Source organism: Semicossyphus pulcher, unplaced genomic scaffold, assembly GCF_022749685.1.
Source record: "Semicossyphus pulcher isolate SPU_LCO1_2020_fin unplaced genomic scaffold, fSemPul1.0.p SCAF_2, whole genome shotgun sequence".
NCBI lineage: Eukaryota > Metazoa > Chordata > Actinopteri > Labriformes > Labridae > Semicossyphus > Semicossyphus pulcher.
Genome location: NW_027211693.1, coordinates 30,477,658 through 30,494,843, shown reverse-complemented (window position 1 = coordinate 30,494,843; position 17,186 = coordinate 30,477,658). Strand labels below are relative to the sequence as shown.

The 17,186-nt window shown below is 46.2% G+C and overlaps 2 protein-coding genes across 2 annotated transcripts in view; one reads left to right on the top strand and one right to left on the bottom strand.

Annotated features, from left to right (window-relative positions):
* The window catches only part of gfra3 (GDNF family receptor alpha 3), a 52,598-nt gene extending 40,641 nt beyond the window's left edge, over positions 1-11,957 (bottom strand). Inside the window, exon 1 of the mRNA XM_069670515.1 lies at positions 11,888-11,957. Within this exon, the coding sequence (XP_069526616.1) occupies positions 11,888-11,927 (40 nt within the window). The 5' untranslated portion in view covers positions 11,928-11,957. The remainder of the gene's footprint in view (positions 1-11,887) is intronic.
* A 731-nt stretch (positions 11,958-12,688) lies between these two features.
* Positions 12,689-14,326, top strand: LOC138597847 (proline-rich protein 2-like). The gene is made up of 2 exons (XM_069669368.1): positions 12,689-12,733; positions 13,604-14,326. The coding sequence occupies exons 1-2, from the start codon at positions 12,689-12,691 to the stop codon at positions 14,324-14,326; spliced, it is 768 nt and encodes a 255-aa protein (XP_069525469.1).
* The last annotated feature ends 2,860 nt before the right edge of the window (positions 14,327-17,186 follow it).

The window sequence follows — 17,186 nt, the reverse complement described above, 5'->3', positions numbered from 1 at the left end:
TGCTATGCTGAATATAATAAAAAAGGACTAGCAGCCTGTTGCAACACAGCCCAACAAACTGGTTAGAACACATGTAAGTCTTAAATCTTCAACCCTCCATATTTATCAGAAATAGCCTGGTATCTCTTCCTGGTAACTGAAGTACCGCTGAGCCGTGGCTGATCACATTTTGATTGACATGCTCCTGCCTCCTGTAACAGTCGGCAGCTTTATATGTCGTCTGGGTCAGAGTCAGAGGAGGAAATAGTCCTGACATTTGGTCACAGGGTGGAGGTTACTATCATAGTTAGCAGTTAGCATACTATGCAACATTAGCTGAGATGTTTGTTCTCTAAGCTGAATGAAATGCTAAATGATGGCTCTGTAGTGTTACTGCTCTCTAATAACTCCCCACATACAACAGATCATCAACGTTCCAAACTACAGCAGAAAACAGTTTCCATTTCACTTGTTTTGATTGCAGAAAAAACCCCTCAAATATCTGATGATAGCCAATATTCAAACCCGATATCAGAAAAGTTTACACAAACTTAAATGTCAAAGATCAGGTTTCCAGCATGTGCATCAGAGTGTATCATCCTTAAAGCTGCAGTAGGTAAGATCGGAGAAGAGAGCGGACTTTGCTCCAAAATTTGAAGATTACAACCAAAGCCCTCCCCACAGAGGAGGCTATCATGCGCGCGCAGGCTAGTAACCAGAGCAACTGATCGAGCCAGATATACACTATGTAAAAACGTGAAATGACAACAACTGCAGCCATTGTATTACACCACCAACACTATCGAAGCAGATACACATCAAACCAGCGGAAATCAGTGTTTTTGCTGTGAACGGTAATCTACAGCTAATTCTATTTAGTAAAACCAGCAGCACTTAGTTTGCTAACAGAGACTGTGGGGAAAAAAACAGAGCCAACTAAGCAGTAACATTTAGCAGTGAGAGCACAGGCACACAGAACTATCAGGACGAAGTCTGAAACGGTAACACTGCCTGGACACTTCAGAGATATTTTCAGCCACTCCGCCATTAAACAACAACCAACAGCAGCCACATTGAGAACAAGCTAACGTTAGCCCGACTGCAACACCAACGTAACACAGCGTCACAGTAACCGCAGACATCTTAGCAATGTGAAACAAATACATCAGAAATGAAGCTGGGGTAATTACCTGTCAAGCAGAACTGTCTAACTCAGCATCGCTTTTTAATCCTCTCAGGTCCCGTAGCTCTCTCCACCTCAGAAATGCTGCTCTGATGTTTACTCTCGTTTCATTTCTGTCTCGTTCCAACTCTTTCTTTTTAGCCTCCTTTTCCTCATTTCTCTTCTTCGGTTTAACGGTCTTTGTAGTGTATGCTGTAGTTTGTAAAGGAGGGATGGGCAGTTTTTTCATTCCTGCTTGTTGTTTTTAAGCCTTTGTGGACACAAACCGGCTGACGCTGCGCACACACAAGAAATTGAGCTTGACCGTGTGATCATGCATGGAGAAGTGGTGCTGCGCAGCGTGTGATTGACAGCAGCCTGAGAGACTGCTAGGCTCTGATTGGTTGTTGTGTTTCGGGAGCGTTGGATTCTTACAAATGCCAGTAGGAGCAGTAGGAGGAGCCAGAGGAACATGATTTATTTTATAGATTATCTCTCTCATGTACTACTGCATGTTTAAAGTGACAGTTTGAGCAAATATGACAAAAGGTTAGTTTTAATAATGTTACCTACTGCAGCTTCCTTTATTAGTTTATTATCATGTGTTCAAATCATGCACGAGAGACATAACATGATAAACAAGAGAGAGAAACTGCAGCGTGGAGAAGAGGCGTCGAGTGAATGTGATGTCTGTGAGCGGCAGGGAGAGCTTGGAGCCACATAGGTGAAAGTGAAGCAGCCAACATGGCCGACGACCAGCAGCGAGACATTCCTCATCCAACTTATTTACACAGTGGAGCAAAGTTAATGTTCATTATTTTCACAATATTGTTCTGTGATTTGAAGTTTCAATGATTTCAGTTTAATAGTCTCCAAATATGAGGTGAGCTTCAGTTAGCTTAGCACAGAAACAGCCGCTAGACATGTCCTTCAGAGGGACACGTCTCACTTTATACTGTGAGGACGTTTCACAGCCTGGACGCTGCACTGTTACTGCAGGAAACAAGTTCAATCAGTACTTTTACTTTTACCTGAGTCTATATTTTCAACGAGTATCTGCATGTACTTCTGCTGGAGTGAAGAATGTCTGTGGTTTCCCCCCCGCTGGGATGAGTTCAGGTACAAAGTGTCTCAGAAGAACCCCTGTAGTGTTGTTGTTGAGTTTGTAAACCTGAACGTAACCCTGGTTAGACTCTCGCTCTGGTCAGAGAGGACGGTGCAGCTCTGTAGTGAATAAAACTCCTCTGAACCTGCCACAGAATTGGACCCAAAGATTTATTTTCTTCCACAGAGGACAGTCACTTCTGAGTAAACCTCCCACTGACAAAGACAGATTTTATGCTGAAAAGAGTTCAAATAAAACATATTTCACTCAGTGAGTTTCCAAATATTTTGAAGAAGCAAACTAAATGCAGAAACCGTCCTGCCAACAGGGAGGGCAGTCTGTCAGAGAGACTAACGGGAGCTGTGTGTCCAGCCACAGATCTGAAGCCAGCTCCTGACACATCTGTCATCATGATAGCAGATGGGCCTGAGGTCAGGCCGCGGCTGACCTGGGATCAGCCCGGGCTCTGACCACAGAGAGCAGCGCTACCTTCAGGGACCACTGACTCGTGTCCGACACTGAGTTTGAGTAAGGACACACACACACACACACACACAGCTCTCAATCTAATGCCTGTTAACACACTTGACACACACACACACACACTCGCAGCCACGGAAGCAGAAGCCAACACACCATCTGCCGCCCCTGTGTTTGAGTTCCAAATCCCAGTTATCAACAAAACACACAGAAGACCTCCAAACTACCCCCTTGGATACACCATTCCCTTTGAGAAGAACGCCTTCACACACACACACACACACACACACATATGCACAAATACACACACACACACCTCTGCACCCGGATCAGATGGAACCAGGTGGACGGAGGCCAGGTGAGCGGCTCATTTTTCATTAAATGTGACTGAAGAAGGTAGATAGGTTTCCTCACTTCTTTCTCCAGGTCCACTCACCTCACACTCCTCTAATCCTCCCTCTCTCTCTCCCTCTCTCTCTCTCTCTCTCTCTCTCTCCCTCCCTCTCTCCCTCTCTCTCTCTCCCTCTCTCTCCCTCTCTCTCTCTCTCTCTCCCCGTTGACCCGGGATGACGGCCGCTCCTTTTTCGAGCTGTTTTTTTTACACTTATCATCAAAGCAGGTTTATGATGCTCATTTCTTCGGCCTCATTGCTCTTCATCGACGTCATCATCTGTCACTGGAGATCAATACAGATAAGATCCTCTCTCTCTCTCTCTCTCTCTCTCTCTCTCTATCGACACTGATGGACTCCTGTTGTTCCAATAAAACCCCATGTTCATTTTGAAAGACATTTGTGTGTGTGTGTGTGTGTGTGTGTGTGTGTGTGTGTGTGTGTGTCTGTGTGTGAAGCATTTGAAAATACTCCAGAAAATGACAATAACACAATAATTAAAAACACTCATGCTGGCACTGGCAGCACGTTTCTATGACGAGGTATACCAGTTAAAATCTATGTAACAAACAGTGTAACAAAAGTAAGAGAGCGATAAAATAAAAAGGTTTAAAAGAAAACAGACACAAAGCAGTGCGGGCAAAAATACTGGAAGAGAAACACTAAAGAAATAAAAGAACATTTTGAGGCTGTCAGATTAAAGTACGTTTGATTAAAGTCTCAGAAGAGATCTCTGACTCGGCTGACCTGATCTCCTCTGGCAGATCGTCCCACAGCCTCGGGGGGCTGACTGCAACCTAGAGCCCAACCGATACCTACATCAGAGGGCCGATATCATGAGCCGATATTTGCAGACCACAGATACACAAGCATCTGCGTGAATGTTTTTAGCATCAAAACTTATCATCCAGAATATATGATGCAGAAAACAACGTGGGGGTGATTTATAAATGGCGTCATCATATAGTTTGTCCACTCGAGGTTGCTCTGACTCCAAAGTTTACAATCCTCTCAGCACTGTCTGCAGCACACGATGCAGAGCATCAAAGCTGAGCAGACTGTTACTCTACAATGAAGTTTAAGGAAGCAGCTATTGTTCATATATCAGTTGGACTCAGCAAACATCTGTTCTCTTTAGTTTTCAGCCGGACCTTTGAAACAACCGACTCTGCCCGAGCATCTTTAGCTGCTCACAGGTGTGTACAGGGCTAACAGCACAGAGACGGACCATGAAGAGCCTTTCAAGTAATCAACGTTAAACATACTGTGTAAAGTAGCTTGCACTGAGGCACTGTGTGATGAGATAATGCTTAGGCCAATACTTAGGCTGTACTTTATAGGCTGTACAATCATGTTTAAAGGGACAGTCTCATGAAGGTGAGTTCATCTGATTTTAGGAGCTATCGGCCCTCTGACGCTCTGGACGAGCTTTGTATCCTCTAAACCAGGGAGTCCAAGATTCAAATCATCAGTCCAGACGACCAAGACTCGACTCTCATGTTGTCTTCTGAATCTCTGCAGCCTTGATATTTTTGGCCGCGTCATTATAAACAGAGTGATGCAGGAGCGACAGCATGGCAGCCTGTGAGCAAACAGACCCAGTGATTGTAAACACTGAATAAAGCAGTTTCACATGAATACAGTTTGGTGCCTTTGAGGCTGCAAGCTGATCCACAGCTAACTTATGCTAACTAGCCGACTGAAATAATTAATCTGGTTATGTGATATATAATTAGTGAGATGATTAGAAACTCAGGTGGGAATGTTTGAATGTTCAGCATAAAGCCGGTGTTATAGAAAACTCTGACAGACGTGCCTCTTACAGGTTAATCATGGGACTCGTGTAGGCTGAGTTTGCTGTGTCACTGAGAAAAAACAAATAGTGAAAGTTTCGTATGTAACAGAAAAATCCAGAGTCAGGAAAAGCACCAGTCGAATCGCATCACAGCAGGATTTAAAAATGTAACACTTCAGGGCAAATTCAACCATAATTCCTGAGTCCTTCAATTATTTTCTGTCGAAGACAAACTTTGTACCGTCAAACGCAGAGCTGGAGAGTCCAGAATGGAGGAAGCTTTTTATTGATGCATCTTCCACTTTTAAGCCAGAGATATTCTTGCTTTTACATCACGTGCACATGATGGCGCCCGGCGTTCCCCGTGTCTGTTTGAAGCGTCAGCTGTGCTCGTCCTCAAAAAGTAACGCTACACGTGCGTGAGATGCAGTACGCACATGAGCAGTAGGGGCAGTGTAGAGGCAGAGGGGATGTGACAGGGTCAACTCAGCAGCAGGGACAACAATGGCAGAAAGTTCTGAAGACAAGCTGAGAGACCGAGTCCTCAATTATACACATCTGTACGATGTGTCATTGCCACTGCACAGAGACAAACATGCCTGTCAAACAGCTGCAGACAGATAAGTTCTGTTTTAGAAGTCGACGTGGAAATCTGCAAAACTACATGAAAACAAGTCCTGGATCGTTACGTCTGTGCACAGAGGAACATGTTGGAGAGACAGAGTAGGGACGGTGCAGACGGCGTGTTCTGTTCACCAGTCATCAGCTGCCTGAGCTGAGAATTCAGAATGAACATAACCGTAACTTCCTCGAGTGTCTCCATGTCTGTTGTTTAAATCCTGCACATCCAGTAATGTCATACGGGCTGAGCTCTACTGGTGTGCCCTCAAGAGGTATCTCCCAGTAACACACATAGTGCAGAGACAAGTATGTGAACAACTGGGCTCATGATGCAGCTGGCTGTGTAGGCGAACACAAGGTTAAAGCCTTAGGGCCCAATCAGACAGATCTTTTTTGTTGAAGCCTACGGTTAAAAAAAGAGCAATGTTGTTAATGTTCTTAAGGCAACTACTGAATCATTAGATGTCGTTAACCTAACCATTACTTTGTAAACTGACAGAAGGCCCGCCTCTCGTCTCATCCGATTAGACAGTGAGAAAAAACGCCCATGACGTCGGGCGCTTTTCTGTAAAAACTGTTCCACTGAGCACGGGTTTACAGACTCGTTAGCAACCAAGCTAAGCTAAAAAGCTAAGAACTGGAACCAAATACTAAACACATAGATGTGAGATGGTGTGCATTAAGATGATTTTTATAGCATTAAACAATAATAAAGAAATGAGTAAAGAAAAAACATCGGACATCATTTTTATTATTATTTTATGAAAGAGTTTAACACATAAAAAGTAATCTGCTTCATCTGGACGGTCTGGGTGTAACCTCAGATGGTTCAGGTGTCGCTCAATTGTGATTGGTTTATGGGAATACATGACATAACAGAGGCCCGCCCCTGAGAGGAACACAGGAAAAAAAACAGGACATCATTCTCCAGTTATTAAGAACCAAACTTAGGACCTTCAGGACTTTAGGATCCTCTCGGTGTGAGTCTGACGCTGTGTTTTTACGGCCTTAAAGGGAAACCGAAGAGGAGACGGCTGTTTGTTAAGAGGTTATGATGTAAAAGAGAAGGTAAATATTCCCTCTGGGCAGCTTCACTCCTAAAGTATCGGTATCAGTTCGGGTCCTCAAAAACCCACGAGTGGCTTCTAGGCAAAATGAGCCCTGTCATGCACCCTCCCATCCCTAAAAATACACACAAACACGCACACCTGCCTGCACACCGATAAGACGTCAACCACCGCCGCTCCAAATGTGTTTGCACACCGGCGTCGGTTGACTGCACTTCCTCATTGAACGACTCGAACAATTTATTCTGACGCGCCGCTGAATCCGAGGGGGAATTTAGATTGAGATTGAAAAAAAAGGAAAATCAGACACGACCTGAAAGCCTGCAGGGAGGGGGGGGGGGGTGAACCTGAGGCAGTGAGACGGGGAGATATATGAGCCTGTCACTCAACATCACAGTGTCACTACAAGCTGGACAATCATTAACATGGCTAATGAACACAGCGGGCCGTGCTGCAGCACAGGCCTCGCTCATATAAGAGCCTCTGTGGGGGAATTTCATTAGTGCTGCTGCAGCGCTGATGTAACTCACTGATTCCAGATCAGAGGGTATCGAACACACAGGGTAACTTCTGCTGTTAGCAGGGCGGGGGCAGGGGGGCAGAGCTGCAGGGGAGCTCGGATCATTTAAAAAGGACAGAAAAAAAAAGGGAAATAAGCTGCTGATCTTTAGTCTGATAACTGTCACGATCACCTCCAACTATTAGAGTCTGGTTGCGGCGTGAACAAAGGGATGCCTGCAGAGTCACTGCATGACACAAACATGCGATGCTAGTATCCTTTAGCCTGTATGAAGCATCTGTTTTTAATGCATGGACACAAATCTGTACATACAGGGAAAAGGAGGTAACGATGACAAGACACTGAGTGCAAGTGTTCTTCTTTTATACTTTCTGTGCATTTATACATATTGTCTATATTTTAAACAACATTCTGTATACTTCTTTCTTTAATGTCATGCTTCTTATTCTCTAATTGAGTTATTAGCTGTTGTAGATGTGTATTAATGTGAACGGTTCGGACGGTTAAACACCTGACATCAGGCTAAATGTATAAATATGGATGATGTTTATGCTTAGCAAACATTCACCTGACAAAGATCAAAGTAAGAGTGAAATGTTGTGATTATTTTATATATAATTTGTGTGCGGCCTCTTTCTTTTTACACCGACTCTCTTCTTATCGCGCTGCACCTGCCTGATGTGCGTTTAACTACCCTCCTCCACGTCTGTCTGCATGAGACACGCTTCAGTCTTCGTCCGACCTGGGTCAGTCGTAACAGCTGCCGCTTGGAGGCCGTGAAAGTAGCTTAAAAAAAGCACCAAAAGCTTAAGCACCGGAGAAATGGCTTCCAGTTTCTGTCGCTCACAAATGCAAACTAAACCAGAAATACTGCAATAAAGATCACAAAGAAAAAACAACCTCTGATCATCAAACATTAGATCTGATCATGTTTGAGTAATTGATAAAGAGGCTCATCAGGCGTTTAGAGGCTTTGTGAGTCCACGTTTCAGATCATGTGCGGATGTCAGGTTGTCTTTCATTAATCTGTTTAATATGTGTTTGCTTCTTTACCAACAAACTAAAAGTGGAGCCTTTTATGAGGTCATGAAGTCATGAATGATCTGCTTTAATTGTTTTATGCTTTGTATCTGTTTTATTAATGTCTGTTGTTATTGTTGAGTTTGTGTCTCTGGTGTAGCTGCTGATTTTTAAGCATCCTAAAGGCCCATGTAGGGACGGACGGTGCAAATTAGCTTCGGCTTTAAGTGTGGTTGGCATCGAGTACATGCTGCATACCTGTCCCTTTACAGATTAACATTAAATACATAACCACTTCCAGATCCTTTATGTCATGAATATGGAATCACACACAGCCAAAAATTGATCACAACATGTTGTGGTGACATGTTGTCGAGCAATGATGAGCCTGAGCCCGAAATAACAACGGAAACATTAGTCGTACTGCAAACGTCAGAAATCAAGATGTAAAACTGATTGTAGCTGTAATGTTAATAAAACAGTGATGAGTGCGTCTTAATTCCACATGAGAGATTTAGCAAACTGTCATCCTCCACCTTTAACCCTGCAAACAGGACCCTGCAGCCGCTCAGGGGAGACCCTGTTTAAATGGATATAAAGTATAAAAGCAGGACGCCTCAATGTAAGGCCTTCCTCTTTCCCCTCATCATGGTGTTTGTTCTTAGATGACGTCATTGTGTGCGTTACACGAGGTGTAAAACATGGAGATAATGTGCGAGCAGCAGGGTGGACAACCCAGTTTATTCATCTGAAATATAAACTGTACAGTCAGTCGAGAAATGATTAGCAGTAATGAACAATATAGGCACTATATTTCTACCGCAGGTGAAACTATCAACACACCTTTAAAGTTTGCTTGTGTTCAGAGTTCAAATAACTAAAGTAAAGATGTTTTTTTCTCCTGTTTCTGATTTGTTTTAGATCAATGTTTCTGTATTTTTTCATTTAAAAAAATAATTTATGAGCCAATTTTGATACTTTCATCTAATATTATGGTGTATTTACTTATTTAACCTTTAACCCTCAGGATGTTCTGATTGTAGGGCATTTAAAAATCACATCACCATGAGGTAAAATATCAGAGTTCTGAGGGTTAAGGAACATCAGGTGACTTCCCATCGTGCTCCGTCAGCTTCTTAACGTCAGACTTTAACAATAGAAAACATCCGACAACAGACATTTATGACTGGGCGTGTCCTCATGAAGCCGTGTTAGAGACCTTTTACATTCTCCACAACCAAGAAAAAACCTTTAAACTGAGCAACATAAACCAGATCCAGCACTCTTTATATCTCCCTGTGACAAAGTGGAATCTTAAAGCTTTTCTTCTTCTGTCCTCAAACCTTCAGGTCTTACAGGGAGACTGTTCGACTGACCCTCTGACCCCTCAGACGCATGTTTCCTCCACATTTACAAACCCTCTTCATTGCCTTTGTATTTGAGTTTGTTTCTGTCGTGGTCAGCCATTTTCAGTCCACGTCAGGAATGCTCTGTGTTTCTTAGCCTCACACACACTGAGCGTACATAGCCCCTGTAATGTCTGTAATATGGAACAATCGGCACAACGACCTTGACTCGACTCTGTTTTCCTTGATGCTAAAACTCCCCCTTAACTACCGCTCTTTGTTTCACAGCGTCTTCACACCTGTGTGCGACATTCGGTGCACACGCAGCCACATAACAACACAAAATGGATGTTTGAGGACACAACTGTGCCGCAAACAAGCCTTCACAGAGCGTCTCTGCAGTGTGCTCATGGTGCTTTCCTTTTACAGGCGTTTAGTGCCCACACACAGACCCTGAACACATCACCCCCAGAAAAGACACAGACAAGGCCCACACACAGACCCTGAACACATCACCCCCAGACAAGATGCACACACAGACCCTGAACACATCACCCCCAGACAAGACCCACACACAGACCCTGAACACACCACCCCCAGACAAGACCCACACACAGACCCTGAACACATCACCTCCAGACAAGACCCACACACAGAGCCTGAACACATCACCCCCAGACAAGACAAACACACAGACCCTGAACACATCACCTCCAGACGAGACCCACACACAGACCCTGAACACATCACCCCCAGACAAGACCCACACACAGACCCTGAACACATCACCCCCAGACAAGACCCACACACAGACCCTGAACACATCACCCCAAGACAAGACCCACATAGAGGCGAAGGGGTGAACTCAGCCAGGTCAGAATGACGAGAATATCAGCGCTCATCCAGCAGAGGAGTTCATTTAGTACACAGCGAACATCAAAAAGCTGCACTGATGACGAGCTGACATGTTTTTGTGTAAGACTTCAACATTTGACAGTCTGAACTTTTAGAGTTTATTGTTTCAGTGTGTTTGAAACATGATTTTTTATGTGTTCTAGAAGAAGTTTTGATGCGCGTTCAGCTGCAGCTCTGCCCGTTATCAGTTCTATTTGTGCTCATGAAGGAAGAATCGTAACATCCCCCCAGCTCTCTCTCAGGGTGGACGGGCTACATTAGAAAACAATGAATGAATGAAAACAAAGATAAACATTATAAAGGTCATCTGTAGGCTTTTACACGGACCATTTACCGTAAAGTGATGCACAGAAGGTTTACAAAGACCAAGACGAAGCATCGATGGAGCTGTGAAGAGATCAGGGCGTATAAAACGTCGAGGAAAAAAATCTTTAGAGATCTTTAAAATGCCGTCATCACTCTATGTCTTAGTATACCAAACAAGAAAATAACATTAAAATCTATGAATATATCAGAATATTCCCTTTGTTAGCAGGACAAGCTGCTTTAATATGAAATCAAAAGGTTAGAAAGCGTCATTATTTAAACCGACTGAAGATCCTGTTGTGCTACATTTTATTATTAACACTTAAATTAACTTATTCCTTTATTTTAACACATGACAGATTCAAGTACATGTCAGATGTCAGTAAAATAAAGCATCCTGACATGCGTATTTATTTAGATTTTTCATGCTTGTTTTTATTCATGCTTTTTTGAACCTGAAAAAAATCCGTTTCCAAATATTTTCACGCCTCTTTTAAACTGCAAAAAATAAAAATGTAATGACTTAAAAAGTAATTTTAAAATGTTTGTATAAAACTGCCTCATCATAACCAATCACAGGGCGTGTTTAAGTCGTTACAGAAAGATGAGTGCTGATAGTGAAACAGCAAAGCGCAGCCCGGCCTCAGAGGTCAGCATCAGTCAGCATGAGTCTGTTCATCACTTAAAGTTTCAGGTCGGGATTTGGAGCTGGAAGGGCGTAGCCTAGCGGCGCTTTGGACGCGAACAGAATGTGACATTTATTGTCCTGCTTGAACTAAGATCACAGCAGCGGAGCTGAAGAGAGACAGTAATAATATTTAAGGATTAACACAGGAAGTAAAAACCACATGGAAAAAATGTACTCTGTTTCTTTTTTTCATCCAAACTTTTCAGCACACTTCTTTTACATCCTCGTGGCTCCACGAGCGTGAAATTGACCAAACAAGCCAAATAAAAAGTGCAGCTCGGAGAAAAAGAAGTGACTGACAGTGAGAGGCAGGAGCGTCGCTCCTCTCCGGGAGAAAATGTGAGGCGAAACATGAAGTGCGACTTTCCAGCCTCCGTCCTCCTCTTCCATCCAACTTGCGCATCAATAACCATCCAGACAAAGACTTTGATGTTTGTGCACCCGAAACATTTCTCTCTTTTAATGCAGTGATAAAAAAATGAGTGAACGTACCTGAGAAGAAGAGAACGAGCACAATCCCGAGGACAATCATGACTGAAGCGCGCGGGACACCGGGGGGTAAAACGGGGATGTGGACGAGACTTGTGCGTTCTCGGCTGGTCCAGCAGCACCGCTGTGCGCCCCGCAGACAGACACCCGCGTGCCGCTACATGCACCGCACCGACACTATCCGTCCGTCCGTCCGACCTTTTGTTCTCTGCCTGCGACGCTGTAAAGTCCCTCAAGTTTCAAATCCCCAGATGGAAGGAAGGAGAAGCCTCGGAGGAATGTGTCGGAGCAAAGTGCGCGCAGCCTGTGAGTGTGTGTGAGAGAGAGAGAGTGTGTGTGAATGTTTGTGCCAAAGACTCCAGCTTCACGCCGAGGAGATGTCAAGCGTCACCGGGCTGCAGCTCTGCCCGCGGACAGTCATCACGACGCGGCTCCGCAGCTGAAGAGGTCCCGGTACATTCTGCGATCATGATGCTGACAGGCAGAGGAGGCTGGGGTTATTAACTGGTGATATCCCTCCCCCATCCTCCCCCCTCCTCCTCCTCATCTCCCCCCCTCCTCCTCCTCCTCAGATCATCATCATCATCATTATTATCACCTTTAGGGACAGTGTAAAAAAAGGTTATACGGAGGTAATAATAACTGAGCAGGCAGATATTTAATGTGCGATTTTTAAGTTCATTCACCTTCCTGTAATCTTGTAAAGTGGCTTTTAAAATCTGCACCCAGAAGCAGAGAAATATTTTTCTCCCTTTTATTAAAAAAAAACACATTTATATTTGGTTCAGATAATAAGTGACTATCATGGACCCAGTGGATTTCCTCACGGATCCGCCTGCCTCTCCTGCAGTCAGTCCCAATCATGTTTAATTGTCAGGGTTTTGATTTAAACAAAAAAGGTGAGGACCCAGATGCAGACTGAAATAATGGATTTAATAAACAAAAGGCAAAAATGCAAAAACCAAATCTAAACTCCAACAGAAGGCAAAAAGGAAAATCAAAAGGCAGAGCAAAAAACTTACAACAAAACCAGGAACAGGGAATCCAAAAGACACGAGGGGTCAGGGGAAGCACAAAGAATATCCAGGGAAAGGTCATGGACATAGACTAACACACGTTGGATGACATAGACTCACGTACGATGGATGACAATGAACAGGCAACAAGACAGGGGAGCACAAAGACTAAATAAACTTAGGAGGTGAGGCTAATCAGACACAGGTGAGACAATCAAGGGGCAGGTGAAAACAATCAGGGCAGGGCACAGAATCAAACAGGCGGGAAAACACACAAAGGCAGGAAGTGGACCAACACGAGAGACAAGGTGACAAAGTAAAACAGGAAATGATCTAACCAAAGAGACACAAGTGAAATACTTAACTAAACAAGACTAAACACTGACAAGAACACAGAATAAACTAAATACAAAACTAAACAATAAGAACTCATGACAGGGAGACAAAGAGACAAGGTAAAACAAGAAATGATAACTGAACACTGAAATACAAGACAAAAACATAACTAAACTAGATTGGCTCATGACATAACCCCCCCCTCAAGGGACGGATTCCAGACGTCCCAAAAAATAAAATGTCTGTGGTACCCTAACTAGGGTGGGTGGAGGGGGTCCGGAGGAGGGACTCCGGGTCAAGAGTTCAGGGTACAAAGTTCAGTTAACAGCCAGGGGCTGAGGGGCAAAGTCCAAGCAAATGCCTTCAGGAGGGCGGCCGGGGGGCCGACCAGGCAAGCGAAGCAGATCAGGAGGGCGGCCAGGGGGCCGACCAGGCAGGCAGATCCTCTCCGGAGGACGGGCAGGGGGCCGAGCAGGCCGACGGAGACTCTCCGGAGGACGGGCAGGGGGCCGAGCAGGCCGACGGAGACTCTCCGGAGGACGGGCAGGGGGCCGAGCAGGCCGGCGGAGACTCTCCGGAGGACGGGCAGGAGGCCGAGCAGGCCGACGGAGACTCTCCGGAGGACGGGCAGGGGGCCGAGCAGGCCGGCGGAGACTCTCCGGAGGACGGGCAGGGGTCGGCCGGGCTGCCGACAGGGAACCAGGAGCAGGTGTCAGCCGGACCACTGACAGGGAACCAGAACCAGGTGCAGGTGTCGGTCGGATCACCAACAGGGAACGAGGAGCAGGTGTCAGCCGGACCAACAACGGGGAACCAGATCCAAGTGCAGGTGTCAGCCGGACCGCCGACGGGGAACTTGGAGCAGGTGTCAGCCGGACCGCCGACGGGGAACTTGGAGCAGGTGTCAGCCGGACCGCTGACGGGGAACCAGGATGGGAATCTTCCAGCTGGGCCACAGGGGGTGTCGGCCGGAACGCCGACGGGGAACCAGGATGGGAGTCCTCCTGCTGGGCCAGAGGGGGTGTCGGTCGAGACACTAACGGAGAGCCAGGAGGGGAGTCCTCCTGCTGGACCAGAGGAGCCATCTTGATCCGGGGAGCAGGAGTCGGCCGGGGAGCCGACTGGACCCGGGGTGCAGGAGTCGGCCTGGGAGCCGACTGGACCCGGGGTGCAGGAGTCGGCCTGGGAGCCGACTGGACCCGGGGTGCAGGAGTCGGCCTGGGAGCCGACTGGACCCGGGGTGCAGGAGTCGGCCTGGGGACCGACTGGACCCGGGGTGCAGGAGTCGGCCTGGGGACCGACTGGACCCGGGGTGCAGGAGTCGGCCTGGGGACCGACTGGACCCGGGGTGCAGGAGTCGGCCTGGGGACCGACTGGACCCGGGGTGCAGGAGTCGGCCTGGGAACCGACTGGACCCGGGGTGCAGGGGTCGGCCTGGGGACCGACTGGACCCGGGGTGCAGGGGTCGGCCTGGGGACCGACTGGACCCGGGGTGCAGGGGTCGGCCTGGGGACCGACTGGACCCGGGGAGCAGGGGTCGGCCGGGGAGCCGACTGGACCCGGGGAGCAGGGGTCGGCCGGGGAGCCGACTGGACCCGGGGAGCAGGGGTCGGCCGGGGAGCCGACCGGGACACAGGAGCAGGAGTCGGCAGAGACTCCGACCAGGACACAGGAGCAGGAGTCGGCAGAACCTCCGACTGGAACACAGGGACAGGAGTCGGCAGGACCTCCGACCGAAACACAGGAGCCGGCAGGACCTCCGACAGGAGCACAGGAGCAGGAGTCGGCAGAACCTCCGACTGGAACACAGGGACAGGAGTCGGCAGGACCTCCGACCGAAACACAGGAGCCGGCAGGACCTCCGACTGGAACACAGGGACAGGACTCGGCAGGACCTCCGACTGGAACACAGGGACAGGACTCGGCAGGACCTCCGACCGAAACACAGGAGCCGGCAGGACCTCCGACAGGAACACAGGGGCAGGAGTTTCTGGGGAGCTAGGCAGTGGCGGCTCTGGGGCTCTGGGCTGGGGAGAGGGGCGAGGAAAACGAGAGCCACGATGGCCACGTCTTTTCCTGGTGCCTCCGCGGGAGCCAGGAAAAATGGCCAAGCGAGTCCCCTTCCAAGGAGACTGTTCAAAATCATATTCCCCTCTCATTGCTCTAAAAATGTTCTGAAAAAAAGTAATCTTTGCAAAACAATCCAAATCTTCAAAGTCTGCTGGGTCCATGTTAGGCCTGTTCATTCTGTCAGGGTTTTGATTTAAACAAAAAAGGTGAGGACCCAGATGCAGACTGAAATAATGGATTTAATAAACAAAAGGCAAAAATGCAAAAACCAAATCTAAACTCCAACAGAAGGCAAAAAGGAAAATCAAAAGGCAGAGCAAAAAACTTACAACAAAACCAGGAACAGGGAATCCAAAAGACACGAGGGGTCAGGGGAAGCACAAAGAATATCCAGGGAAAGGTCATGGACATAGACTAACACACGTTGGATGACATAGACTCACGTACGATGGATGACAATGAACAGGCAACAAGACAGGGGAGCACAAAGACTAAATAAACTTAGGAGGTGAGGCTAATCAGACACAGGTGAGACAATCAAGGGGCAGGTGAAAACAATCAGGGCAGGGCACAGAATCAAACAGGCGGGAAAACACACAAAGGCAGGAAGTGGACCAACACGAGAGACAAGGTGACAAAGTAAAACAGGAAATGATCTAACCAAAGAGACACAAGTGAAATACTTAACTAAACAAGACTAAACACTGACAAGAACACAGAATAAACTAAATACAAAACTAAACAATAAGAACTCATGACAGGGAGACAAAGAGACAAGGTAAAACAAGAAATGATAACTGAACACTGAAATACAAGACAAAAACATAACTAAACTAGATTGGCTCATGACATAATGCTTCGCACACTACGGAGTGATTCTACAATCAGTGAAGTCTGACAGTCTTTTACCAGATTAGTGATGCAGTTTAGATTTAAATTCTTATTATGAATCTGAACGAGACTTTTAAAATATTCCCAGACAAAACGCTTCTTTTAATTTCCTGAACAGAAACATCATGCAGCTTACAGATACCTTCTTAAAATGACACTTCTACAGCACATGTGATGAAGTGTTGGTTTCACTGAATTGTTGCACATAAGCTGTTTGCTTTGGCAGCCATGTATGAGAAGTATTATTTTAATTAAGAAGATGTTGACTGTTTGTGTTGTTGGTGCTGATCTCTCATGAAACCCATGACAAGACATCCAGTTGCAGTGGCCATTACATCTCAATTCAGCATCAGAATTACACCATTTCAGAGCTCAAATGCTGCACACCCTCTGAAGGCTCCAGAAGGCTCTGCAGGTACAGACACCATCACACACTACTGTATAAGATGTAGCCTCCAGGTTTTTAAAGGGGCTATATGTAAGATTAAATTCATCAATCAAACATTATTTTTTATTGCCAACGTGTGAAGGGATAGTAGAGGAACTGATAAATTGAGACCTTTACCAACTTCCTCCATCGGCCCGAACAACCTGTGGGCTGATTTTCATGTAAATCACTCCGGACGGTTTTTACGCGAAACAAGCGGATGTTATGTATCTGCGCGTTTGCGAGTACCTCTGCCGAGAGCTCATTCGTCGTCTCTACAACACGAGACAACGCAAGCTGTGAAATAGAGACGTATAATGTTAACAAATGACCGGCACCCACAACAACACCAACACAAAGTACACACAACAACAAAAACAAAAATAAGTTTTATCTATTGAGGCCCGTCTGACCAAACAGGAATGTGATCGACGTCAGGGGGAAAACTAGAGTCAACATTGGCAGGGCATGCGAATCATCACCCACAACTGGCTTTCTTGCTACGCCTTGTAAGCTTGTTGTTCGCTCTGTAGTAAGTAAAACTTATTGTTGTCATAGAAAC

Coding starts and splice junctions, on each gene's coding strand:
- LOC138597847 (XM_069669368.1), top strand. CDS start 12,689: ATGGACCCAGTGGATTTCCTCACGGATCCGCCTGCCTCTCCTGCA. Junction 12,734..13,603: donor ATCCGCCTGCCTCTCCTGCA/GTCAGTCCCAAT, acceptor AAATGCCTTCAG/GAGGGCGGCCGGGGGGCCGA.